At 47.6% G+C, this 27493-nt stretch overlaps 1 protein-coding gene and 1 non-coding gene across 17 annotated transcripts in view; one reads left to right on the top strand and one right to left on the bottom strand.

The window, feature by feature from the left end:
* The window catches only part of VWA3A (von Willebrand factor A domain containing 3A), a 55934-nt gene extending 32686 nt beyond the window's left edge, over positions 1 to 23248 (top strand). For 7 of the 16 annotated variants that reach the window (XM_086375373.1, XM_086375371.1, XM_086375370.1 and 4 more), the window contains 17 exons: positions 4581 to 4655; positions 4877 to 5021; positions 5440 to 5635; positions 7143 to 7213; positions 10051 to 10203; positions 11655 to 11745; positions 12426 to 12536; positions 13100 to 13197; positions 13993 to 14130; positions 15054 to 15162; positions 17895 to 18039; positions 18999 to 19143; positions 19556 to 19707; positions 20459 to 20582; positions 21837 to 21934; positions 22085 to 22150; positions 22238 to 23248. In XM_086375373.1, coding sequence (XP_086231499.1) covers positions 4581 to 4655; positions 4877 to 5021; positions 5440 to 5635; positions 7143 to 7213; positions 10051 to 10203; positions 11655 to 11745; positions 12426 to 12536; positions 13100 to 13197; positions 13993 to 14130; positions 15054 to 15162; positions 17895 to 18039; positions 18999 to 19143; positions 19556 to 19707; positions 20459 to 20582; positions 21837 to 21934; positions 22085 to 22136 — 1903 coding nt within the window. In that variant the 3' untranslated portion in view covers positions 22137 to 22150; positions 22238 to 23248. Of the gene's footprint in view, positions 1 to 4580; positions 4656 to 4876; positions 5026 to 5319; positions 5636 to 7142; positions 7214 to 10050; positions 10256 to 11654; positions 11746 to 12055; positions 12266 to 12425; positions 12537 to 13099; positions 13198 to 13992; positions 14131 to 15053; positions 15163 to 17894; positions 18040 to 18998; positions 19144 to 19555; positions 19708 to 20458; positions 20583 to 21836; positions 21935 to 22084; positions 22151 to 22237 lie in introns of those variants that run through there. The other 9 variants (XR_015154648.1, XR_015154645.1, XM_086375369.1 and 6 more) reach the window with 8 other exon arrangements.
* On the bottom strand, positions 2631 to 2738 carry LOC147345290 (U6 spliceosomal RNA). The gene has a single exon (XR_015155113.1). It is a non-coding gene; the product is annotated as a U6 spliceosomal RNA (small nuclear RNA).
* Positions 23249 to 27493: the final 4245 nt, after the last annotated feature.

Raw genomic sequence — 27493 nt, 5'->3', positions numbered from 1 at the left:
GGAATGGGTCCCCATTTCCTTCTCTAAGGGATCTTCCTGATCCCAGAATCAAACCCATGTCTCTTATGTCTCCTGCAATGGCAGTTGGGTTTTTTTTAACCACTAGAACACCTGGGAAGCCCTTATATAAGTATATATAATATAAATTAATACTATATAGCTATATATTTAAATTATGTATTTTATACATAATTATGTATATAAATTTTAACTATAAGTAAATTTAAAGTATAAATAATATGTAGTATGTTTTACTACATATGTTTAAATTATATATGACTATATATAATAGTATAAATATTTAAGTTATAGGTCTATCTACATAGTTACTTATATTTTTATCTATAAAGTATATATAATTTAAATATATGTAGTTATATATAATATTTTTTTACACAACTTCACATCATATAGGGAGTGTTCTAAACCTAATAAGTCAGCAGTTAATATTATATATTAAACTGTACCAGAGCCTAGTCATTCCCTAAGAAATTCTACAGAAAAATGCTTAGAGAAGCATTTTGGACAATATTTTCATTCACTCATCCCATTCATTCATTTAACAAACTTTTATTGAAAGGCTGCCATGTACTGTAGGTATGCTAGGCATTAGGGATATAGAAGTTAACACACATGATACCTGTCCTTAAGGAACTTATGACCTAGTAGTAGGAAGCAGGAATGTTAAAATATGAATCCTATTAAATGTTTTCTGAAGAAATAAGTAGAAGGCAGGATATGGGACTGCAAGTCCCATATCGACTCAAAGGTGGAGTCAGTCCATTCACCTGGGAAGAGTGAGGTCAGGAAATCTTAGCTGAGTCTTGACAAAGAGCAGGTGTTTCCCAGCACACAGAAGAGACAGGGAATGTGGAGAATGGCCTTCTGGTGCAGGGAGCAGCGTGAGCAGAGCACAGAGGTGTGATGTCACACACACAGAGGTGTGTCACACAACCTTGGGGGACCTGCAGTGTGAGTAGTTGAGTGTGAACAAAGGGTGAGAAGGAGAACCGGATGGCCCAGAAACGAAAGGAAACACCTGCTGATGGAGGCTTTAAGCAGGAGCTTTTATACTATAGGACATATAGGTACTGAAGGATTTTAAGCAAGATAATTACCTTGAGACACTTAAGTTACAAGCTGAAGGACAGGCTGAAGGGATGCGATACTGGAGGGGAGACCTGAGCCAAGGCAGTGGGAATGAAAGACAGGGGGGCCTGTGAAGGGTGCACGGAGTTGCATAAGCAGAATGTAGTCACTGCTTGGCTGTAGGGGATGAGGGAATGGTGAAGAGGTGTGCCAGGTGGAGCAGAGTTTGGAAGACAGACATAGTCTGAGATCCTTAAGAGTTTGGAGATTCTCCTGGTTGGAACTCTAGCCATCAGCATAAGTTGAAGACACAAGAGGGCATGCATTGCACCTGTGGAGACGCGATGCTGGAGAGATGCCAACCAAGGAGAGAATTTGGGAGAAGCTGCCATTTGGATGGCAGAGAAAGGGAACCACCTAAGAAACAAGAGGAGCAGTCCAAGAGGCGGGAGGAAAACCTGGAGAGAAAGGCGTTTTCCCTTTCCCAAGGGAAGGAGGATCTTGGAAAGAAACAGAGTTAGGGCCTGCAGAAGCAAAGTAGGAAGAAGAAGAAAGAAGGAATTCACCGAATCTGGCAATAGAGCTCCCTGATTGGAAAGCAATGAGACATAATGGTTTTGCAATTCAGTTCAGCAAACATTTAAAAGATTGATAGTACCCAATGCTGATGATAATTTGGTGAAAAGGGCACTCCTGGAAAGTATTGTTGGAAATGCAATTTGGTACAGCTCTTGTATTAAATTTTTTTTAATTGGAAGTATAGTTGATTTGGTGCTTCCCTGGTAGCTCAGCTGGTAAAGAGTTTGCCTGCAATGCAGGAGACCCGTTTGATTTCTGGGTCAGGAAGATCCCCTGGAGAAGGGATAGGCTACCCACTCCAGTATTCTTGGGCTTCCCTGGTGGCTCAGGCAGTAAAGAATCTGCCTGCAGTGCGGGAGACCTGGGTTCAATCCCTGGATCGGGAAGTTCCCCTGAAAGAAGGCATGGCAACCCACTCCAGTATTCTTGCCTGGAGAATCTCCATGGACAGAGGAGTCTGGTGGGCTACAGTCCACGAGGTTGCAAAGAGTCGGACACGACTGAGCAACTAAGCACAGCAGCATAGTTGATTTGGGCTTCCCAGGTGGCTCCGTGGTAAAAATTCCACCTGCCAATGCAGGAGGCACAAGAAATGTGTGTTTGGACCCTTGTCAAGAAGATTCCCTGGAGGAGGAAATGGCAACCCACTCCAGTATTCTTGCCTGGAGAATCCCATGGACAGAGGGGCCTGGCAGGCTCTAGTCCAGGGTGGCAAAAAATCAGACACAACAGAGCACACACGCACATAGTTGATTTACAATGTAACGTGAGTTTCAGGTGTACAGCAAAGTGATTTAGTTATATTCTTCCCCCCCCCCCTATATATATACATACATTGTTTTTCAGATTCATTTCCCTTCTAAGTTATTACAAAATATTGAGTATAGTTCCCTGTGCTAAACAGTAGGTCAACAAGACAATAGGTCTTGTTGATTATTTGTTTTCTGTATAATAATGTGTATATGTTAATCCCAAGTGCCTAATATTTTGTGTATCATCTTCACACAGGGGCCATGCTAATCTTCTCTGTATGGTTCCAATTTTAGTATATGTGCTACTGAAACAAGCACTGAATCAGTATGGTCTTTGTTCCTTCAATTAAACCTTTATGAAATATCCAAAGGAAATATTAAGATGACTGTGCAAAGATAGCCTTGAAGGGATTTTCAATGCAGCGTTCTGATAATTGTCAAACCTGGAGAAAAACAAGAGGGAATTGGTAAAATAAACCTGACTGTAGAATTCTATGCAACTATTCAAAAGAATGTGAGAGAGTTACGTGAGTACATTTAGAAAACTTCCTCAGTAAGTCCAAATGAAAGGAAATAAATAGGATAGGTTATATAATTACATTTCTTGTATTTTGCTGGAAAACTTTTTTTTAATTATTGTGTAAAGTGAAAAAATAACCATGTTAAGCTGGTGCTCACCCTCTTTCTCAGTACCCCCAGGTTTCCAAACTCTCTTCACAAACTTGCAGTTTCTATCCATTAGGCTGTAACACTGATTTATGGTAGAAAACAAGGTCACCAGGGTGGGAAGAAAGGCTATAATTCCACTTCTGTCAATATATCTTTATCTAACAATTTTTAATCCAAAAGAATATAGAACAAAGAGTTAACAGAAATTTGGAGGGAGGGATAAAACTGAAGGAATTTTCACTCTCTGTATATTGTTAGAATTTTTATTCAACTATAATAGAGGATTTATTATCCAACTATAATAAGAGATATTTCCATGGGATTAGGAAAAGAGGTCATCATTAATATTTGCCAGAGAACTGCCCAGGGTGGAAGCTTGACTGCAGAGGGTTGAGAAGCAGATTATGAGGAAGTGGTAGTAACATTGTTTTTCCAGGGAGCCTGTCTGTGAAGGAGAAAAGGAAAGACAGAGGAGTGGCTGGCAGAGTGGACCCTGGTGGAATGATAGCTAAGAGAGGCAGAGGGGACGAGGGAAGTAGATTTAGGAGTGGGCGTGGGAGGGAGGTCAGCACAGGGCAGCGTCTCAGACAGGTTGGCGGTGGTCAAGTCAAGAACCCAGAAGGAGGAATTGCTCTCGAACCAGAGAGGGGACGGCTTTTCCTTGATAAAGGAGATAAATCTTCTTCTCAAAGATTTAAATTCTGTCTCATAGAGAGAATGAGCTGATGCATATAAAAGAGAAACTGTAATACAGGTGGAGAGTGAAAGCTTTGAGAATGAATCTGTGCTCTTTGTGACCCCATGGACTGTAGCCTACCAGGCTTCTCCGTCCATGGGATTTTCCAGGCAAAGGTACAGGAGTGGGTTGCCATCTCCTTCTCCAGGAGATCTTCCCAACCCAGGGATCCAACCTGGGTCTCCCGCATTGCAGGCAGACGCTTTACCTTCTGAGATACCTGAGAAGCCCTGAATCCATGCTAGGGGAGCCATAAAGGGAGCAGTGACTCCTTCCCTGGAGGTGGGGAAGTTCACACAGGGGAGGGAGTACCTTCCTCAGGGGAGAGGTCTGGCTAAACCGGTCCTGGCGGGTTGACACTGAGGGCCCCTGCTCTGCTCCCACCATGAATATGCTGGGACGTGTCCTGACCAGCAAGGAGCTCGTGGGTGACATCCTAACATTTTGGGGATGTAACCAGAATTTTGGGCTCCCCTGGTGGCTCAGCTGGTAAAGAATCCTCCCGCAATGTGGGAGACCTGGGTTCAGTCCCTGAGTTGGGAAGATCCCCTGGAGAAGGAAACAGCTACCCACTCCAGTATTCTGGCCTAAAGAATTCCATGGACTGTATAGTCCATGGGGTTGCAAAGAGTCGGACATGACTGGGCAACTTTCACTTTCAACCAGAATTTTGCCCCCTTAAAATCCTGGGAAGCCCAGTGAGCTGGGGCACATATCTCCCCACTAAGAACAAGCCCTCTTTCCCTCCCTCCAAGGTTCGGAAGCACCATCGAAAGCTGGAGGCCCGAGATGGTTGCCGCCAGCCACAGCAACTTACAAAGCGCCTGGCGGTAGGTGACCTGCTGGTCTGACAGCAGCCTCCCTGGTGCTACTTTTTCTGGCCCCCTCCCTCCCCCAGAAAGTAGCTCTCTCTAGAACCTTTGCCCTCCGACAGATGGCACAGACGTGAATCGGGAAACATCCGCCTTCCATCCCCCACCCTCCCCTCTGGGGCCTGGCAGCACCGCCCCCCGCCCCCCCACCGCCTCAGCATGGCCTCCCTGCCTCCCAGGTGGGTCCTGAACCTGCAGTGTCAGGGCAGCAGGAACGTCCTCAGCGCCCTGCGGAAGGCTGTGGAGGTGGACTTCAAGGACAAAGAAGAACAGCAGTCACAGGGCATCTACCTCTTCACGGGGGGCATCCCTGACCAGGACATGGTGGGTGAGCCTCGTCACGTCCTCCTTTATCCTCTAGGACTCCCACATCTTCCCCTGGGTGGACGCCTAGTGACCAGTTTCTCCAGCATGATTTTCCCATCTAGACTTTATCACCTGGAGATGTTGTTCAAATGCAGAGGTGGTTAGACCTGCCTCCCAGGGGCCTGAGAATCTGCATTTCTAATGAGCTCCCAGGGGATTAGAGGCTGCCGGTCTAAGATCTCAGGCCCAGCTCCCCGCCAAGATCTATGAAGATAGAGAAATGGTGACCCAGGCTCTTCCGTCTTTCCCTCCTCAGTGCCACGTACTAGACCCGGTACACAGTAGGTCCACAAGAAAGAGACTGGGCTGAACTGACCCGAGACCAGCAGCTGGAAAAGCCCTCAGGCCTGGGCCCCTCCTCCCTCTCTGCCCACAGGCCATGCTCAGCGCCTACATGGCCGAGGCCTGCGGGGGCTGCGACTTCCATCTGAACGTGTGTCTCTTCTATGTGGGTGAGTCACAGACGGACACCATGCCCCCTGCCTGCTATGCCAGCCGCACGGACACGGCCGCCGCCTACAGGGAGGTCACCCGGGCTGCTGGTGGGCGCTTCCACTGGTTTGGAGACACAGGTGAGCGAGTGGTGCCGGTCCCTCCACCTCTGTCTTTGCAGACGGTAGACTTGGTACCGACATAGCTCCCTATGCCATAAACATAGGGATAGGGTAGCGGTGGGGAGGGAGGCGAAAAAGGGAGGGGATATTTGCATAATTATCACTGACTCATGTTGTTGTACAGTAGAAACTAACACAGCATTCATTGTAAAGCAATTATGCTCCAATTAAAAATTTTTTAAATACATAATAAGGTCCATCTCGTCAAGGCTATGGTTTTTCCAGTGGTCATGTGTAGATGTGAGAGTTGGACTGTGAAGAAAGCTGAGCGCTGAAGAACTGATGCTTTTGAACTGTGGTGTTGGAGAAGACTCTTGAGAGTCCCTTGCACTGCAAGGAGATCCAACCAGTCCATTCTAAAGGAGATCACTCCTGGGTGTTCATTGGAAGGACTGATGCTGAAGCTGAAACTCCAATTCTTTGGCCACCTCATGCGAAGAGTTGATTCATTGGAAAACACCCTGATGCTGGGAGGGCAGGAGGAGAAGAGGATGACAGAGGATGAGATGGCTGGATGGCATCACCGACTTGATAGACATGAGTTTGAGTGAACTCCGGGAGATGGTGATGGACAGGGAGGCCCGGCATGCTGCAATTCATGGGGTCACAAAGAGTCGGACACGACTGACCAACTGAACTGAACTGAACTGATTAAGTAAATTATGGTTTAGGTGATATGCAGGCAAGGCAAAATTGTGACGTGATTCAGGAGGGATCAAAGCTTGGGACACAAGACTGATCTCTCTGATTTACAAATGAAGAAATGACTCTCAGGGACATGAGTGGCATAGCTGGGGCTGGAACTCATGAAAAGTGCCAGGCACATACATTTAAGTTATTATTGGTGATTATTATTGATAATAGCAAGCATTTATAAAATAGTTATTATATGCTAAACTCGGTTTTAAGTGTTTTAAACATGTTGTGATTCATTTCTCACAATAACCCTATGAAATGGGTTATGATTATTACCCCATTTTGCAGCTAGTGAAGCTGAGACACAGAACCCAGAGCACAGAGGTAGTAAGTAAGGAACCAGGAGCTGAACCCAGAGTCTTACTTCTTAGGCATCACACTCTAGTCCCACTCAAATGAGTTATATTTGAGATGTTACTACAGACATTATTCACTGCAGACATTAGCTACTTTAAGTAACCTCAAGGTGGATCTTATTTACTGGAGGAGCGGGACCTTTCCCTGACCTACTCTTCTGTGGGTGAGAGCTCTTGGCTGGGTGCCAGGGTGCTGGGTCCCAAGCTGGCTCCACTCTTGGTACCCTCACTGTACCCGCCCATCTCCTTTACCACCAGATAGTGTGGGGTAGGGGCTGGTCAGCTCAGCCTATTAACACCCCAGCCTGCCCCCTGGGCTGAGGTCACCTCCATGTGGCCCTTGCGTTTAGAGATATGGACACTTGCCAGAATCTGTACCCCTCCCCCACATTCATGACGTGCTTTGTTTCCAGGTATTTATGAAAGTGATGATATCAATGCCATCACGTCTGAGATGGAAAAGGCTCTCAACTACTCCCAAAAGGTATGCCTTACGTATGGGACAATCAATGACTACACTGGCTTCTGTTAGAGTCCTGGGGCTGTCATTAAAGGACCACAAAAGAGGTGGCTTAAAATGACAGATATTTATTCCCTCACAGTTCCAGAGGCTAGAGCCTAAAATCAAGATGTCTAAAGAGCCATGACCCATGTCCCCCAAAGACTCTGAGTAGAATCTCTCTTTACCTTTTCGTAGCTTCTGGTGGTGACTGCTCTTAAAGAAATGAAATTTCACTGGATGCTTGTTAAAAATGGCAAGGAAGATACTGTTCAAGATGACTGCAATCAGGGGAGAGAGGTTGAACTCAACTGTGATTATACAGCAAAGATAGCTGGGGATTTATAACCAATGAGCAGAGTGAGAGAGTTAGTGGAATGAAAGTTACTAAGATGAAGTTGATTAAATGTCAAGGGTAGAGAGATTCTTGCTAAACAAGCTTAACAGGATTCTTTGCTAAAACTAGGTTCAACAGTTCAGTTCAGTTCAGTTGCTCAGTTGTGTCCGACTCTTTGCGACCCCATGAACCGCAGCATGCCAGGCCTCCCTGTCTCCATCACCAACTCCCAGAGTTTACTCAAACTCATATCCACTGAGTCAGTGATGCCATCCAACCATCTCATCCTCTGTCGTCCCCTTCTCCTCCCACCTTCAATCTTTCCCAGCATCAGGGTCTTTTCAAATGAGTGAGCTCTTCGCATCAGGTGGCCAAAGTATTGGAGTTTTCAGCTTCAACATCAGTCCTTCCAATGAATATTCAGGACTGATTTCCTTTTGGTTGGACTGGTTGGATCTCCTTGCAGTCCAAGGGACTCTCAAGAGTCTTCTCCAACACCACAGTTCAAAAGCATCAATTCTTGGGCACTCAAGCTTTCTTTATAGTCCATCACTCACATCCATACATGACCACTGGAAAAACCATAGCTTTGACTAGACGAACCTTTGTTGGCACACTAATGTCTCTGCTTTTTAATATGCTGTCTAGGTTTGTCATAACTTTTCTTCCAAGGAGCAAGTGTCTTTTAATTTCATGGCTGCAATCACCATCTGCAGTGTTTTTGGAGGAGTCAAAATCCAGTCAAGAAGAGGGCTCAGAGGAGCATGACCAAAGTTTGGTCAAGTAGGGCATCCTTATCACCAGCACTCCTTCGCATTCCTTGGCTTGTGGCAGCCTCACTCTAATTTCTGCCTCCATCTCCACATGGCTCTCCTCCCTCTGTGTGTGTGTCTGTGTCTCTTTTCTTCCAAGGACATCAGTCATATTGGATTAAGGGCCCACCCTTCCAGTACAGCCTCATTAACTTACATCTTAATTACATCTACAAAGGCCATGTTTCCAAGTGAGGTCACGTTGACGGGTACCGGGAGTTTGGACCATGTCTTTTGGAGGACACAACTCCCCCCACATCAGCTTTCCACCTTTGTGCTGATCCACAGACACCAAAGGCTTCCAGTGAAATGTGAGGGTTTCCTATAAGTCACTGGTTTCGGGTCTGTGTGCTCTGCATCCTGGCCTGTACACCCTTGAGCAGATCAAGCTCATTCCCAAATTTGCCTTTGCACCTGCTATTTCCTCTGCCAGCTGTTCCCCTCCCAGGCCATCCGTATTATTCAGGGTTCACTAGAGTGTCACCTCCTCAGAGAAGGAGTTGAGCAGTTCAAGGTGAGGTGAGAGAGGGACCAGATCGCATCAGGAACAATGAGAATGGAAACAAAGGAACAAACCTGAGATCATGTTTTTAAGGAAGAATTGACCAAACTTGTGGCTGATTGAATACATGGGGTGAGAAAGAAGAAGAAATCCTGGGGTGACTTGCTGGGGGACCTGGTAGACAGTGGTGCCATAGACCCAGAGAGAGAAATCAAGACAGGGTTCAGAGAGGCTAGAACAAAGGTGAGTCTGTGGGACTTGTGAGATAATAAGTGGGGGCATCCTTCTGGCAGGTGGATAAAGATGAGGGCCAGACATAGAGGTGCGGGCAGTTGAAGCCAGGAGATGGACAGAGCATGTAGGTGACTCACATTTCAAGTTCCACCATTGCCAAAACTGCCTGTCTCCCCAACTACGTTGTGAGCTCCTGGGAGGGTGGGGCCATGGATTGGCAGACCTGTGGCTCCCCGAAATGTGTCTGAGCTTTCCACCCTGAAAGGGCCCCTCTTTTGGTGTTTTGAAAAAACTGCTTCTCAGGTGTGCATTAGTCCTGCTCCCTCATTTGATAAACTTGTTCCCAAGGTGTTAATGGGCAATACTGGTTTAATCCACCCTTATATGGTGTTATTTACATTCGAGTGGTGCTTTCTAGTGCTTTGATTGAGACTAATTATTGAAGAATCTTTCAGGCAGTTGAGAACTAGGTAGGCAAAGGAGCCAAGTATTACACCACCATTCTGCAGGCCCCCAGGGTTGGCCATGGGCACAGGGTCCACATATGGAGCGAAACTGGCTTTGGGACAAGGTCCACCTGAGAATGAATGGAAGATCCACTGTATACTTATAGTAGCCTTGGGCAAGTCCTTTAAGTTCGTAAGATTTACTTCCTCACCTGTAAAATGGGATAAGATGGCACTTACCCTGCCTGTGTAGTCACACACCTTGTGGACAAGAGGGTTTGAGACCCCCAGGCACGAACTAGCCCACTAACTAGCCTGATACATCCCAGGACCTCTGTACTTATTATTAGTAGGTTTGAGAATAGAACTCTCAAAGAAAAATCCAGGGGCCCCAGTGGCCTCAGCATCTCCTGCTCTGTGTGTGTGTGTGTGTGTGTGTGTACACACTCCCTGTGGGGAGGCACCTGGCTGACTCCCCATCCCCACTGCAGTGTGCCTTACTCGTGTCCTCCCTGAAGAACCACTCTGGAAAAGAACAGCAAAGCGTGGCCCTCCTGAAAGAGAAGCCGAATGTGCTCAAGCCGAGAAGCCAGCCCAGGAAGTTCTGTCCTTCCAGGCCCACAGCACCCTCCGTGGCCAGAATGGTTTGACTCCCCCCGCCCCCACCCCAATAACACACAGAGGATTTTGTTTCCACCTTGTCTCATGGTCTTTCCTAGATCGTGAAGTGGCCTGGGCCAGGTCCCCAGATCCCAGGGCCAGTGGATGCGGGGGTAACGTCTTCAGTGGTCAGTGGCCCAGCCTCCAAGAGGGAGGAGACCCCCGGGGCCTGCTTCTCAGCTCTGGCCACCCCGTCCACTCCAGCTTTGGCTCTGCCTGGTTGTCCCCACCTCGTGGTACTAAGGGTTCCGTGGAACTGGCACCCATTATTACACGTGCTGGTTACAAGGCAGGAAGGCTCATTTGGAGGGTCTCTCAGGGGCAAAGGAATAAGGGTGGTGTGGCATCTAATGGGCTCTTGCTGCTTCAGCTCAAGGCTTACAGGGGCCTGATTGGACCTGGGTCTTCCGCAGGATTGACCCTTGTTCACAGCCCATCAAAATCTGTCCTGCATAAAGTGTCCACCATAGCAACACAGGGGGCGTCTGGGGTGTGCCTGGGGGAAGACCCCAGATTCCTCAGCACTTGTGAGCAGCAGCCGCAGTAAGGTGTGTGAACTCTTTAGCATTTCACCAGCTGACAGACTCTGGTGAACCCAGCTCACTCCCTTCCCGAGGCTGCACTCTCGAGAGGTTCTGTCCACACGGGTACTGGTGGAGTCGGGAGCCAGCACCTTCTCATCTTCCCAAATTCTGAGGTGAAACCCCAGGGTCTCGGAGTCTGCCGGTTGGGCCTTCAGTGTGAGGGGGTTTGGGTTGCACCAGGGCCCCTAATGGGCCTCCTGAAACGAGGGAGGGGGCTCTGGGTAGGTGATGGGTGTCAACTGGTCCCGGGCCTGGGTGACTTCGTGCAACTGTCGCCACGTTCCAGTTGTGCCCAGTAATGAAGGAACCCCTCCCTTAAAGCTGAGGTGCCCGACATGGCAGAGAAATTACTGAGTGGTTGCTGGTCATTCTGGAGGCCCAGAAATCCCAGTCCAGTAGGAAGAGGGGCAAGTAATTGATGAAGAAGGTTCAGGCAAATCCCCACAGCTGTCCTAGCAAGCTCTCTATCTCTGGCCATGTTTCATGGCTTGTGGGGTCTCAGTTCCCTGAACAGGGATTGAACCCAGGCCACAGCAATGACAGCTCCAAGTCCTAACCACTTGATCGCCAGGTAACTTCCATAGGCCCTCTCTCATAACACACACACACACACACGCATTTACCCATTCATATATATGCACACACACACATGCACACACACATATTTTTCACTTCAAACACCAGGGTCCTCTCTGTATCTGCTGCAGGAGAGGGCTGAGCATATGAGAAACCTTCTTCCTCAGGCCTCTCCATGCAAAGGCTCCTACTTGACATATTGGGGCTGGGGTGATGGGGGGTACTGCCCACCACAGACAACAGGCCTCTGATGGGAAAGGCTGCCTGTTTTCTAGAGCATTAAAGATGACCCTGACAGAGAGAAGAGCCCCCCCTTGAAAGCTCTGCCATGGCGTCCACTCAGTGGCAAAGCAGGCATCCCCCCAGGTAAGGCCTGGCCACGGGATGGGAGGGGCGGGCAAACACGGCTGAGACATGGATGAGTGATGGCAGTCACTAAAGTGATCAGTGACCGTGCACCTGCCCTCTGCTAAGATTGTCCCCTTTAAAGCTCGTAACCATCCATCCTATACAGCAAGGAGTCTGTTAGTTCCTCTGTTTTACTGATGAAGAAATTCAGGCTCAGAGCGACTAAGGAGAGTGTCCAGTGCCAGCCGATCATGACAAGGCACTGGTATTTTTATGAAAGTATTCAGCTCATAGAACCTAAGACCATGCGTCTCACTTCTAACATCAGAAACAGAGCAGAGCAGTTCAGAGCAGAGTTCTGGAGTTCCGGAGTCAGCAAGACCTGGGTAGAGTCTTTGCTCTGCTTCTCACTGACTGAGTCCCTTGTGCCTCATCTGTAAACTGGGGGACTGTGAGGATAAAACCAGACAGGGACCGGGAGGCACCTTGCACCAAGCCTGGTAAGTAATAGCAGCTCTAGCTTTGCTGATCCCAGTGAGGCCAGAGTCAAGTCATCCCAAAGGACCTCAAAGCCACCTTGGAGCCCCAGTTCTGAGGGCAGAACATAGCTGAAGTTGACAAGTCTCTAAGCCAAGCTGCATAGCTTCACTGCATAAACCCTCAAGGCTGCTCCAGACAACAGGCCAAATGTCCTCTAGCTGCAGCCCCGCCAGTGAAGGAAAGGACTACCGAGCGGAGGAAGAAGACCCAATCAAGGGATGCAGAAATAGCTCTCTCACTGTTCTACACAGAGACAGGGAATAACGTGGGTGAGTTGACGGCTACACAGATGTCTGGACAGCCCCCTTGCCCCTTAAGACCTGCAAGGTGATCAGGCCCCGTGGGAGGGTTACCCCTCCAGGACACAGACAGCAGTGCCCCCAGAGCAGGCCTATCCTCAAACCGCTCAGATCTCCCAACCCAAGGAAGTGAGCTCGCAAAGTCTTGACACAAAGCAGTAGAATGGGAAGAGGTGATGTCAGTATTCCCCCAGGTCCCTGGGTACAGCGCTTTGGCTCTGTTCACGAGGGGCAGTGTCCTCAGACTGACTGGGAAGGAAGTGGGCATGAGTCCCCCAAGTCAGCAGGATTGATAACTGTGGAAAGGCACAGGTCCCAGTAGCAACTCATTGAGAAGCATGGGGGTGGGGTGGGGTGGGGTTTGGGTAGGGGGACCCAGAAGACCTCCCTAGATCCCCCCAAGAGTCCCTCCTATCTCTCAGCAAGTTGCACCTAAGGAATGTTACAACTGACTTGACTGACAGAAACTGACATGGAAAAGGGAGGAGAGGGTAAGAGAATTGCACAAGATAACTCTGCTCTCTTTCTCCCAGGCTCGGTATACAAGAAGTACCCTCAAGGAAGGGGCCTAAGAAGGACTAGATCGTCTATTGAGTTGCCCAGAAAGGATACAGTCTGCTCCAGCCAAGAGGTATTACGCTGTTTGTACCAGCACGTGCCTCCCAAGCAATCATTCCTTCCGTTATATCTGGGAAGGTGGACATACTTGGAATTGAGACCAAATCTGCTTAGAATGACTGTGTCAAGTGTCAGGATAAGGATTAAAGAGAACTACGTGGGAACCTGAGTCTGCCACTTCCTAGCTGGGTGACCTTGAGCTAGTCACTCAATCTCAGTGTCTTCATTTATAAAATGAAGACTCTTGTACTTAATAGGATTGCTGATTAATTGAAGTATATTTTGTGTAAAGTCCTCAGTGGTATCAGATCCTTTTGGATGCAAGTACCAGAAACCCCCCTTCTTGTTCGGATCCAAAGATAGGAATATCTTTTCTTCTGGCAACCAGTGAGTCAGTCTGAGCTTGGTTCTGATTGGTCCAGTCCTGGAAGCCATACTCTGATTGCTTTAACCCTGATCATTCTTGTATCTCTTATTGTGATATCTTAATTGATGTAAACTTGAGACCAATCAGGGTTTCCATTCAAGTTTCATGGAAGAGGCTGATATGGAAATGGAGGAAGCCACAGGGTTCACTAGACAGGGAGTAAATAAGTGCTCAGTAAATTTTGTTCTCTGGTTCCCATATTTCTTTGCATCTCTCTCCTGCACCAGGGCAGGAATGTGCATGTGAGGTAATCTCAGTGAGGACCTGGGAAACCCCACATTTCAGATGACAGATTTCAAACATGAGGTTTTTGAAAGATGAGTCAATCATTCCATTAAGCCAAAATTACCCAAGATAATCATTCTTTCCTTTATTCCAAAGTGGGTAGCAAATTATGGGCTAAAGAAACTAAAGATGGAGGTCTCCAGATACCTTGGTCCCAACTGCACTCATCAAAAATCAGTACAGACGTCAGCATCAGCCAAACACTGCAGTGTCTTCCCCAGCATAGAGATCAATGTAAGTCAAGATTGGTTTTGTTTTTTCACTCCCAGCTCCTTTCTCTTCTCAGACACAGATGGCTGAGTGTGTTAGGGCAAAGTCCACATGAATGTATGAGCCCCAGCTTTTATTCCTCCTGCTAAGAACCCCAACCCTCCAAAGGGGGACTTCCCTCAAGGAATAGGATACACAGCCCTGTTGGAAGAGAAGCCAGCCCCTCAGAATGCCTGAGACCATGGTCAAGGTTCTAGGGACTCACTGGGGTGAGAATTAGTGACAGTTGCTGAGATCACAGACCAGTGGCTAGAATACTCACCAATAAGAACTCTATACCCCAATTCTGATGGTGGTTCTGTTAAGACGGCCAGAAACAGGGGTTATGGCAGGAGATCAGGGGGGCTTCTTAGTTTTGAGGTAGATTTTTAAATTTCTTTGACACTGGAACAGGTAAATTTAGTACAAAATTAAAATCTAATCCTGCTTTAAAAAAAAAACAAAACCCATTTTCTCTCCTTGCCCTTTAATGTGACATTGTCAACTGTAAAGCTAAAAATTATCCACCATCCAAGTTTCATGGAAGTTTAATCATGCTGCCTGCCTCCTCCATCCGAGGTCATCTTTTAATGTGAAATTTATCGACCTCCCATTCTGCCATTAAGGGTTTTCTATTTAAAATTTAGAGAGACTATTTTAGTTTTTAGTTATGACAGTGACCACATTTGGCACAAAAACCAGCATACCAATTCCCCCACACCTGCCTAAACCCATGCAGTTGATAGTTTAATAAAAGAAAAAAAAGCTTTTAAACAAACAAACAAAAATGAATGCTTTCACAGTGTTGCAAAAATTGTGAACCACAATAGACTAAAGTGCTCTGGGGGTGATGGGGATAAGAGACAGAGCTGGCAGGGGAGTATTTTTCTTTGCTTGCTTTAATCCAGGGGACAGTGAGACACATTGAGTGCACCCCCAGGGAAATGGAGGAGTACATTATACACCTGGATAAGCTGATGCGCCGCTACATCCAGAGGCTGCAGTGGCTGCTGTCTGGTGAGACTGCCCGCTGTCCTGGAGGGTGGGGGGCATGAAGGGCAGGGGGAGGACAACCCCAGGGACCCCAGGATCACTCCTTCCCAGACTAAGCACTCACAAACTGTCACCCAGTGGCAACATGACTTCTGGGTTCAGAGGTCAAGCATTGTGCTGGATAAAAGGAGGTGGAGCACGGACCAGAGCATCAGAGAGAACCAGGTCTGTCCAGGCGGCCTCCCACACCCCACCTCCTGGGTGTGACTGAGGGGCTGGCCCTCAGGAGCCTCAATTTAGCATTGATTGGGCTCCAAAGAACTGGTCCATGAAGGTAGAGATAGGAGGGTCTCCAGCAGAGAAGATGCTCCTGTTCTTCTTTACAGAGAGCGCTGAGGACCCTCTGGAGAGGCCAGTGGCCGGGCTGGCTGGGAGGGAGACTCACATCCCAGAGGCGGCTTGGGTGGGAATCAGGATGGTCTGAAGCATCATGTCCAAAAGGCTGGGTGGTTGGCTAGAACTGAACAGGAGGGTGTTTAGGCTTTGGGGCCTGGAGAGTTCCTGGGACAATATGAGGAAGCATCCCAGTGTGGGCCGCTTGGGCTCCTGTGCAGATTCATTAAGTCCAGTCCTCTGCAGTAGAACCTGGTATAAACAGTCCTTGGTCTGCCACAGCTCTCCAAAGCCTCTGGAGGGAGCTGCAAAGTCCCAGATGCAGCTGTCAAGTCAGAGGCTGAGGTGGGGCAACAATGAGATTGTGTGCACTCCCCACTCCGACACACACTTCCTGCCGGGAGAGTGTGAAGGCCAGCTGTGCAGTCGCTCCTGGTGTAGTACGAGTTGCACCTCCACATCACACGCAGCTACACACCCAACACCATCTAACACCTCAAAACATACCCAGAGGACACTGCGCTGATTCACTCATTCATTATTCAGCAAAGAGTGTCGTTCTCCTGCTCAGTGCTGGGGCGGTGGTAGAGGAAACACCCCACGTGGTCCCCGAGCTCATGGAGCATATGGTCCAGAGGAGAAGGATGTTACCCAAAGAACAGCAGTGATGAGTGTAAGGTGGAGACAGGCGTGGTGCAGGGAGAGGGGGCAGTGGGCCTGCACAGGGACATCATGAAGGGCTTCCCTGAGGAGGTGATCTAAAGGATGGACATCATCTGAGCAAAGAGAAGAAAGACTCTCAGGACGTGGCTGAGCTGCTCAACAGGGGACCAGGCTGAGTACAAAGACTGAAAGGAAGCTGGATTGGCTGAGAGTAAAGGGTGCATCCATCCCGAGAAGATGAAGCCATGGTCCAGATTTTATCTTAAGAGCAATGGGAAGACACTGAGGTTTTAAATAAGGGAAATGTGATCAAGTTACAACCAATCTCTCTGGTTGCTGTGTGGAGAGCAATTGTTGAGGGGATGGAGTGCAATCAGGGGAACCTAGTAGGAATCCAGGGGATAAGAATAGGATAACTGGGAAGGTTAGTGATGATGGAGACAGACGAAGAAAGCAGAGTTAGATTAGGGAGACAATCGCAGAGCTCAGTGGCTTGCAGGGTGTTCTCTTCCGCTGTCTGGTTCCCAGGGTGGATCGGCTGGCCTTTTGTGTGGGAGGCCCCCAGACAGCTGGCTAGCTGTCCTCACAGAACATCCCCCATGCTTTAGGATGGCTCCCCTCCTGTCCTCATGTGGCCATGAGGATGGCCAGAGAATATCCCACGTGAGTCCTGGAAGATTCCTGGGTGGTGGGTCCAGCCAGCTCAGGCCGCCTTTTCCTGGAGAGCAGTGAGCCCATTTTACAGCAGGTTTCTGTTTTTTCTACTCCTGCCTCCAGTGAGATCTGAGGTGTGATTCAGGAATGCTTGACACACCATCTTCTGCTCTTTGGCTTCCTCCGTGTTACTTCCATTTAGCCTTGGGGCACCAGAAGGGCTGGGGCTAGCTGTTGCCTTAAAATGTAGATCAGAGGACCTGGATGTGAATCTCAGCTTCACTGCCAGGCTGTGTGACCGTGGGCAAGTCACTGACCCTCTCTGTTTCCCCTTGGGATAATTCCCAAATCCTATACCAGCCTCTCCAGCTTTCTCTCTGTCCCACACGCATGGCACACTCTTCTCCCACTCAGAGCTTTTCTCAGTCTGTCTGCTCCGCACTTACCTTCTCTCCTTGGCCACTGCTCCTCATCCTTCAGCCGTAGATTGTCTGCTCCCCACCCCACATCCATCAGTTTCAGATTCTCCCCAGTGTGTATGCCTGTAAGTTTGTCAGAACCGTCAGCAGAGTGGTAGCTGTTAGTATAACATCTGTTTTCCTTTACGGACTGGCAGCTCCGTGAGGGCAGGGACCCTTCCTCATCTCCACTGCACTTTGCTCAGTGCCGGGCACACAGTGGATGCCCACTTGATTTCTGTTGACCAACGTGCAGACCCTGTGTTCTGTAACATTGCTTCCAGCCCCAAACTGTGCTGTGACATCACTTAACTCAATCACCTAACATTAGAGGTGAGGAAGCTCAAGCCCAGGGAGGTTATAATCAGGTAATCTCCGGCAAAGTCACAGAGGAAACCTTGACCTCCCAAAGCCCAGGCCACCGACCTGCTCTGCCTTTGAATGATGACCACTCTAGCAACACCACAGAGGCTATCTCCCCCTGGGTTCACATCCGATCAGGTGGTGGGTGTGGTATATTTGATAGCTGCAGTGGGAAAAACCACCCTCGCTCCTCCCTGGCCTCTGCCCCCACCCACCCTGGAGCAGGCAGCCGCCGACTGTTCGGTGTCATTTTGGAGAGCAAAGTGTGCATCCTGCTGGACACGTCGGGATCCATGGGCCCCTACCTGCAGCAGGTGAAGACGGAGCTTACCCTGCTGATATGGGAACAGCTGCGGAAGCACTGTGACAGGTAAGAGGCAGGGGTGCGGGTGGATGTGGGCAGGAAGATCCAAGCGATAGTTCTGGATGCTTCCCTGGCCAAGACCACTCCCTCCTCATGCTTCCAAAGGGCCTGGAGGGTTCCTAACTGCTCAGCTGAATAGCGGGAAGGAACACTGCCTTCTACTGTAGAAGTAAAGTGGTTTTTAGAAATCCGTCTCAGGCCCAGTGACAATTGCAAGCAGATCAGAGGAACCACCAGGTCGCCTTGGATTGTGGATTTTTCAAGAGGAGGTTTTGGTGTGGTTGGTTCTCTCTACCCAGAAGGGTTGACCCCGGAGGGACAGCTGGAAACTCAGACCCCAGGCTGGGACTCGTTCTTGCCTTAATATTAAAATGAGCAGGCATTTATAGAGCTGTTTCCTGTGCCAAGCACTTTACATGCATGAGGTCATTCAGCCTGCACCATGATCCTGTTATTATCCTCATTCTTCAGAAAAGGAAACAAGGGCTTAGAGATTAAGGCATTTGCCCAAGGTCATATAACCAGTAAGTAGCAATTACTGAGTGCGGATTTAAATCTGTCTGCATCTAGAATTTTCACCGTGTACCTTCTCAAACTTGGTTGGTCTGCAGGGGGCCCAGGGCTTGCTGTAGGGTCTTCAGGGATAAGCATGTGTCCTCATGGAAGTTACTCCCCCAAGATCAAAATAGACTGCGTGCATGCTCAGTCGTGTCTGACTTTGTGACCCTATGCACTGTAGCCTGCCAGGCTCCTCTGTCTATGGAGTTTTTCAAGCAAAAATTCTGGAGCGGGTTGCCATTTCCTCCTCCAGAGAATCTTTTTGACCCAGCGATTGAACCTACGTCTCCTGCATTGCAGGTGGATTTACCACTGAGCCATCAGTGAAGCCCTCAGTATAGACTGGCACATGCTAAAAAATCTCTTTTTCCTCTCTCCACCCCTCACTTTTTCTCCCTGCTCCCCAGTTTTAACCTGCTCAGCTTTGCAGAGGGCCTACAGCCGTGGCAGGACACTCTGGTGGAGACCACAGACGCAGCTTGTCACAAGGCCATGCAGTGGGTGACCTGCCTGCAAGCTCAGGGGAGCACCTCAGTCTTGCAAGCACTCCTGGCAAGTTCCACCACCAAGCCCAACCCAGAAATACTGTCCTAACTCCTAATCCTGACATTGCATGATGCTTTAGAGTTTACAGAGAGCACTTTAGAATTTACTAAGTGTTCAATCATTGCATCTTTCCAACAATCCAGTGAGAATGAGTTTCTCGAATTTCTGACTTTATAAATGACGACACAGAGGCTCAGAGAGGTTAAGTGACTTTCTTGGGGTTAACCAGCTCTGGAGTGAGCTGAACTCTTTTTCCTAAACTTCAACAGCTTCCTGGTCTGTCATCAGGTGAAAGGGGAGGCTCACAGTCTTAATGACAAGTTGGTGGGATCCAAGCAGACTTGGGGACAGCAGGTCAGTGGTTTCTGCATCCTGGTTGGCCCCTCCTCTGAACCAGACCGCCTACGTGCTCTTTCAGAAAGCTTTCAGTTTTCCTGATGTAGAAGGACTATATCTCCTGACCGACGGGAAGCCAGACACAAGCTGTAGTCTTATTCTCAGTGAAGTCCAGAGACTCAAGGAGAAGAGAGACATCAAAGTGCACACCATCTCCCCGGACTGCTCTTGCAGGTGGGCAGTGAGGAGGCGACCGAGTTGCACCACTTAGCTACCACCACGTGTCTGAGGGGCACGTGGCCGTGAGCTGAGCCATCCTGGGCCCAAGTCCCGTGGGTCAGCCACTAGGAGGCCCCTGGGCAGGCATTGCACCAGAGGGAGAATCCCACTGAAACCCTGCCTACCTGTCAGCAGGGCATCCCAACTTTCTCCAGTGTGGAAACAGACTTGTACCGGTTCCCAGTCACATGCTGTGTTCTCCCACTTTGTCTTTCTTGGGGGCACATTTGTGAATAGGGGAAAAAGTTTAAAGTAGCTATGGCTATTTCCATAAACAATCGCCATAGAAGAAAGAACATGTGTTAAACAAGAGAGATTCAGCTCCTTCTGAAAAAAAAAAATTTAATGTAATTGGCAAAGCTGTGATTACTTACATTCATATTTAATCTCTCTGTCCAAACCATGAGCTCCGTAAAAGGCACACTGTCTCCCTGCCAGGCCAGACACATAGTCGGCCCTGGATAAATTGAGGAATGGGGCCATGTGCTCAGAGGGCGAGCCTGACACGGTGAATACGATTCACACAGCAGCACCACTGCCACCCAAAAACCATCTGGGAGAGCGGGCTTGTGATCCTGACACGGTCTCAATGGCACACGGCCTCAGGGTCCAAGACCCATCACCCCTCTGATGTGACTTCTCCAGGGGCTGGGGGCTCACAGAGAGCTCGGTGGGCCTGGCCCCAGCCCCCTGTTCCTCCCCACAGGACTGCGGCTAGCTTCTTGAGAGACCTGGCTGCCCTCACCGGGGGGCGCTATCACTGCCCTGTTGGTGAGGACTCGCTTCTCGAAATGCAGGGCCTGCTGACCAGGGGCTTCATCCACCAAAGGGTAGGTTGTAGAGCTGCTGGGTGAGTTCTGTTGAAACGGTGCAATAAATACAATGTCAACAGGTGTGGTTTTTTCTTCCTAACCAACAATTAGCTCTTTGTAAATTACCTCTTTTAATCCTACCAACCATTTTTGTACTCATTTAACAGATGAATGAACAGGCTCAGCCAGGTTTAGGAATACACCTAAAGTCAGAGTAAATGGTAAAGCTGGAGTCCAGACATCCATGCTCCTAAGTTCTATGCTTTAATTCCTGCATGTTTCTGTCTTCTCACCATAAATTCATTAAAGTACAGATATTCAAATGTGTGATCTGTTAAAAATAAATATAGTAAAGTCAAAGATTTTATCACATATATGGAATAAGATTTTACAACCTGCTAGAAAGATTATGTATCTATTCATACTTTCTAGGGATGTGCTGCTGTGAATTATAACATTTCCAGGCCAACAAATCCAGTAGAACAATCAACAAGAATTCTGGATTTTTTTTTTTTTTAATTAAAGTTTACTGTCACAGGACTTGGCAAAATTTTTGAAGTTGAGTGCTTTGCATGATTTCTTTGTTTAAGTAACAGTTTTGGGGCAAATATTACTAATGATATAGAGGTCAGAACAAGTAAAAGTAATAAATATTCATCCATATCCTACACAGGAAAACACACTTGATGATATTGGGAAGGTTCTCTGTTTAATGCCTTATCAAATCAGATTCTTTGAATAGTTTCTGGGTGCAGAGTGGGACCTTTGCCCACTACTGCTTCCAGGGAGAAGGAACACTTTCATCTCTCTTAGATTCTCTTATTAATTGTGAGAATTTTTATTTTTAAGGCTAAGCTCTGGAATTTCAATAGTTGACATAAGAAAAAGGTATGTCTGTGGAGCTGTTTTACTAAAAGAAATAGAGAAGAGGCTGGATAGGTTTTACTGATTGACAGTGAGATAAGGTGTATATACCACTTCTGTTCTACAGGGCAGAGCAGTGCTGACTTCAGTGAAGTCCAGGGCCCCTCTTGGTTTCCTCTGACTCTCAGACATCTTATTGCAAAGTGTCCCCTTTACAGAAAGACTGCCTTGACATATATTAAGCTCTCTGTCCCTGGAAACATGCAAGCTGAGGCCCACAAGATTTCCTGCACTGGGAGGAAGGCGGCACTGAGTTCACTCTAAAATTCTTCTCCTGAGATTTTGGATTTTCATGTCCCACCCAGTCATTTGATGGATCTAACTTCGGACTCGTTTCCCTCTTTCAAGGATCCTGCGCTGCCAGTATTTGAAGGAGATGATTTAAGGAGACTGGCGCAGGAGATCACCAAGGCCAGAGGCTTCCTCTGGCAGGCCCAATCCATCAGGTATGCCCTTCAAGCAGGCCCTCCCCCTGCCTCATAGCTCTAGCCCACCCAGACCCTGGGCACCACCCCAGTCATGACACCCTTGCTCCAAGAGTTCCTGCTTTCCAGGCCCAAAAATCTGGGCATCTTCCTTCATCTCCTGTTCACTAGGTCCCAACTCCAGAAGAAAAACAACCCAGAACCGAAGGTCACTCTTATTTAGAGAAGCATTCTCAGGTAAGGGGAGGGGACAAACCCTGTGCGGGCCAGGCAGCATGCTCTGCTTTGTGGGGAGGGATCAGAAACAAGGATTCCTCTACACAGAAAGGCCATCCTACAAAGAACCACATCTTGCTGTGAGCACAGGGTGCTCCGGAAAGCTGTAACCCCCAGATCAGCATCATCAGACACCAGGACTCCCTGGAAGCTGCAAGAGGAAAGCTGTCTATCCCTGGGTCCACCCTAATGTTCCTGCCTTGTCCCCAACAACCCTGTACTTCAGTCACAAGACTGTTCCTTGCCGGAAGTCCTGCACCAAGCCCCCTGTTTGGAGCATCCTTCTGCCACCCTCTGCCTGGTGACTCCTTCTCATGCATCAAGGCACAGTGCAAATGACATCAGGTTCTCTGTGAAGATGCCCCTGGGATCTATCAAGAGCTGGGAGCCTCCAGCCTTCCCCCCAAAGCATTCTGCCCCCTCATCTCTCTTTATAGTGGTGGCACTTACTACACTTAGTATGCCACATCATGCTTCCTGGCTTCTTCGTCTCTTCTCCCTGAACATGAGCTCCCCCAGGACGAGGCTGGTGTCCTAACCATCTCTGGGTCCCCAGAACCTGCCACATGGCAGACACGTGGTACACTGTGAGCTCGCAGCTTAGTTATGAGAGCCCCGCTCTGGAGACCGGCCAGATGGGATCGTTTCAGCCTCGATCCTCTTGCTCTGTGCTTTCCCACCACCTTAGTCCACGGGTGCAACACAGACTCAGTGTCAGCCCATCCTGGAGGAAGAAGAAATAAATGAGTCTCACCGCCACCCCAACCCCTGCTCAACCAAACTGGACTGCAGTCTGCTCTGGAGCCCAATCCAGAGCAAATGCTTGGCTCAAGCTTGTGAAAACTGGGCTAGATCTGCTGGGCCAGCCCCACTGTGTACACACGAAATGAATATGTCATGTATTACATCATTGGGGGTCATTTCTAAGACACGAAAAATTGCTTTTATTTAATTAATAGGATCAAAGCTACTTTTAAACTGATGTGATCATTACGGTGTGTGTCTGTGTGTAAATTTTTGGTGAGATAAACTTTATTAAAAGACTCATCTATGTTTTAACTTTTTTTTTTACAAGAAAGTGGTATATGAGCTTTTCTATGTAGCTATGTTTATTTTATCTGCATCTTTAAAAAAACTGTGATCATGGTCTTTCTAGTATTTTTTATACTTTTAGCTCTTATATCATGTAACACCTAACTTATTTTAGATATTGCAAACTTACATATTCAAATTGTGTGCAATTTTTATTTTTTCTATAAAATTAAAATCACACTTTAAAAAAAGACTCATCTCTAGATATATGAACTCCAAATCAATAAGATAAACATCTTAACTTTTTTTAATGGACAAAAGTTTCAAATATAAATGAAATTTATGTATATGAAAATAGGTATATATATAGGTGTTCAACAGCCTTATCTATCAGTGAAATGCAAAATAAAACTACAGTGAGAACCACCACAACACCCACTAGAATGGTTAAAAATAAAGACTGACAATATCAAGATAGGGAGCAACTGGAACTCTCACATGTTGCTGGGGTGGAAGTAGGGCAGTGTAAATTGATCCAAGCACTCTGGAAAACTGCTTGGCAATTTTTGCTAAAGTAAAACATATGGAATAAAGGAAATTTTACTTAAGTAAAACATATGGACTTCTCTGGTGATCCAACGGTTAAAAATCCTCCTGCCAAGGGAGGGGACACAGGTTCGATCCCTGGTCCAGGAAGATGCCACGTGCCACAGGGCAGCTAAGTCCATGCACCGCCACTGCTGAAACCCACGCCCTAGAGCCCATGCCCCGCAGCAAGAGAAGGCCACCACAGTGAGAGAGTAGCCACTCCCAACTAGGGAGGAGCCCCTGCTCTTGGCAGCTAGAGAAGTCCTGCAGGTAGCAACAAAGGCCCAGTGCAGCCAAAAATAAATTAATTAGTTAAATAAAGTTTTTAAAAAGTATGCTTCCTCTCTGCCAGCAATTCCACTCCAAGAGAAAAAAGTGCCCACATTTGACAAAAGACATATATAAGAATGCTTATAACATCTTTATTCATAAGAGTCAGAATGTGGAAACTAATTAAGTGCCCGTCAGTGGTAGAACGGACAAATAGATTGTGATACATATTTGCAGTGGAATACTACACATCAATGTAGAAAGAATGAACAGCTATATTCAGCAAGCTTTTATGAACAAATTGGGCAAAAGAAACTGGACACAAAAGGGCACATACACTGTAATCCCATTTATATGAAGTTCAAGAATAGTCAAAACTGGGGGCTTCCCTGGTGGTCCCGGGGTTAAGACTCAATACTTTCACTGCCGTGGGCCTGGGTTCAATCCCTGATTGGGGAGCTAGGATCCCACAAAGTGTGCAATGTACCAAAAAAAAAAAAAATAGGCAAAACTATTATTGGTGATAGAAGTCAGAGGTGATTACCTTGTGTGTGTTGGAGCCACAGGGCTGTATCTCAGTCTGGGGGTGGCTACACTGATAAGTAAAAATTCATCAAAATGTTTAAAAACACAGTTTACTAAAACTTGACAAGCCATGCCTTTGGCTAGGCTCTGTACCGGCCCAGGGAGACAGCAGTGACTACAGTCCCTGCTGCCACAGTGGATATCAGTCTGGTCTCTGTCTTGGACAGCTGCCCTCCACATCATCCCCATCCGTGCAGAGAAAACAACCTGTGGTCACTGTATTATGTCACTCAGCCTGTCGAGACAAAGTACCACAGACTGAGGGGCTGAAGTGTTGTCTCCAGCTCTGGAGGCTGGAAGTCCGAAATCAAGGTATAGTGCTCCCTCCGAAGGCACTGGGAAAGGCCTGGAACAAGCCTCTCTCCTGGCTTCTACCAGTTCCTTGCTTCTGGCAGCAGGCTTCCAATCTTCCCATGATGCTCTCCTCGTGCACATGTCTGTGTCCAAATTTCCCCTTTTTACAAGGATGCCAGTCATACTGGGTTAGGGCCATACTCTAGTATGACCTCATCTTTAATTACATCTGCAATGACTCTTCCCAACTAGGTCACATGCTGAGGCACTGGGGCTTAGGACTTCAAGGGTGACACAGTTGGACTTAAGGGTGTTCAATTGATGAACTTGAGGGTGGCACAATTCAACTGTAACACCTGTTAACAGTTGCAAACTATGCTTTTCCTAATGAGACTACACTTAGGCCTGGAGAACAAGAGTCCTCTGGCCCTGCTGGTGGGAGAGGAAAGGCTGGTCTTTGCGAATGGAAGGACAGACCAGATGCATGGTTTGCAAAGCAGCAAATCACAGGTCTTGGGACTGAATCCCAACCTCTCATATTACAATGATAACAGCTACCATTGGTTGAGTGCTGACTGGGCAGGCATGATACTAGGCATTCTGTTATGGTACCTTGTTAGCCACAAAGTCTCACAACACCACAGCTGTAAAATACACACCAGTTCTGGTTTATGGATGAGGAAACAGAGCCCTGTAGCTGCCCAAACACACACGAGAAAGTGACAGAGCCAAGATTTAAACCCAGGACTGACCCCAGATGTTCAAGCTGGCTTTAGAAAAGGCAGAGGAACCAGAAATCAAATTGCCAACATCCACTGGATCATCAAAAAAGCAAGAGAGTTCCAGAAAAACATCTATTTCTGCTTTATTGACTATGCCAAAGCCTTTGACTGTGTGGATCACAATAAACTGTGGAAAATTCTGAAAGAGATGGGACTACCAGACCATCTGACCTGCCTCTTGAGAAACTTGTATGCAGGTCAGGAAGCAACAGTTAGAACTGGACATGGAACAACAGACTGGTTCCAAATAGGAAAAGGAGTACATTAAGGCTGTATATTGTCACCCTGCTTATTTAACTTATACGCAGAGTACATCATGAGAAATGCTGGGCTGGATGAAGCACAAGCTGGAATCAAGATTGCTGGGAGAAATATCAATAACCTCAGATATGCAGATAACACCACCCTTATGGCAGAAAGTGAAGAGGAACTCAAAAGCCTCTTGATGAAAGTGAAAGAGGAGAGTGAAAAAGTCAGCTTAAAATTCAACATTCAGAAAACTAAGATCATGGCATCTGGTCCCATCACTTCATGGCAAATAGATGGGGAAACAGTGGAAACAGTGGCTGGCTTTATTATTTTTGGCTCCAAAATCACAGCAGTTGGTGACTGCAGCCATGAAATTAGAAGACAGAAAGTTATGACCAACCTAGACAACATATTAAAAAGCAGAGACATTACTTTGCCAACAAAGGTCTGTCTAGTCAAAGCTATGGTTTTTCCAATAGTTATGTATGGATGTGAGAGCTGGACTGTAAAGAAAGCTGAGTGCCAAAGAACTGATGCTTTTGAACTGTGGTGTTGGAGAAGACTCATGGGAGTCCCTTGGATTGCAAGGAGATCCAACTAGTCAATCCTAAAGGAGATCAGTCCTGGGTGTTCATTGGAAGGACTGATGTTGAAGCTGAAACTCCAATACTTTGGCCACCTGATGCGAAGAGCTGACTCATTTGAAAAGACCCTGATGCTGGGAAAGATTGAGGGCAGGAGGAGAAGGGGATGACAGAGGATGAGATGGTTGGATGGCATCACCGACTCAATGGACATGAGTTTGGGTAAACTCCGGGAGTTGGTGATGGACAGGGAGGCCTGGCATGCTGCGGTCCATGGGGTCACAAAGAGTCAGACACGACTGAGTGACTGAACTGAACTGACCCCATGTAGTGGCCTTGCCCCACTACAGTCCCCCACTACGCCCCTTTTCATCTCTCTGAATCTGATTAATGAAGCAAGCAGCGTTAAAACAGAGTTGTGAGAATTGAGCAAGATACCTTACCACTTGCCACATAGCACGTGCTGGCTGAGGTTTTTTCTCTTCCCCGCTCCTACCCACGCACACAAAGGAGGTTCATACAGGTGAAGCCTCTGCACTAGCCCTCTCCAAAGTAAGCAGCCCTTGGTGTTCTGGGTCAGCCTTGGAGTACAGCCCCGCCCCTAGCTCCACTTCATCAGCTGTGCCCACTCCTGGGCACATTCTTGCCTCTCTGCCACTGCCACTTGTGAATGAGTTTTCCAGGGATGGTGTGATCCATCTGGGTCCCCAGTGCAAGGGAAAGGACAGCACAAGAATAACCTATTAAATGTGGAACGATGGCATTGGAGAATGGATAACCCAGAGTTGGGTGGAGGATGCAAGAAATGAAGGGTAGACAGATGGGTGGAAGGGAGGAAAGAAAGATACAGAATGAACTGGATGGATGAAAAGCAGGATGGATTAAGTGGAAAGGCAGAATGTCGGTGAATAGATGAACGG

The sequence above is a fragment of the Bos grunniens genome, chromosome 25 (assembly GCF_055505025.1).
Source record: "Bos grunniens cultivar Pamir isolate PY7600 chromosome 25, Bosgru_T2T1.0, whole genome shotgun sequence".
In the NCBI taxonomy this organism is placed as follows: Eukaryota; Metazoa; Chordata; class Mammalia; order Artiodactyla; family Bovidae; genus Bos; species Bos grunniens.
This window is presented reverse-complemented; position numbering and strand designations above follow the sequence as displayed.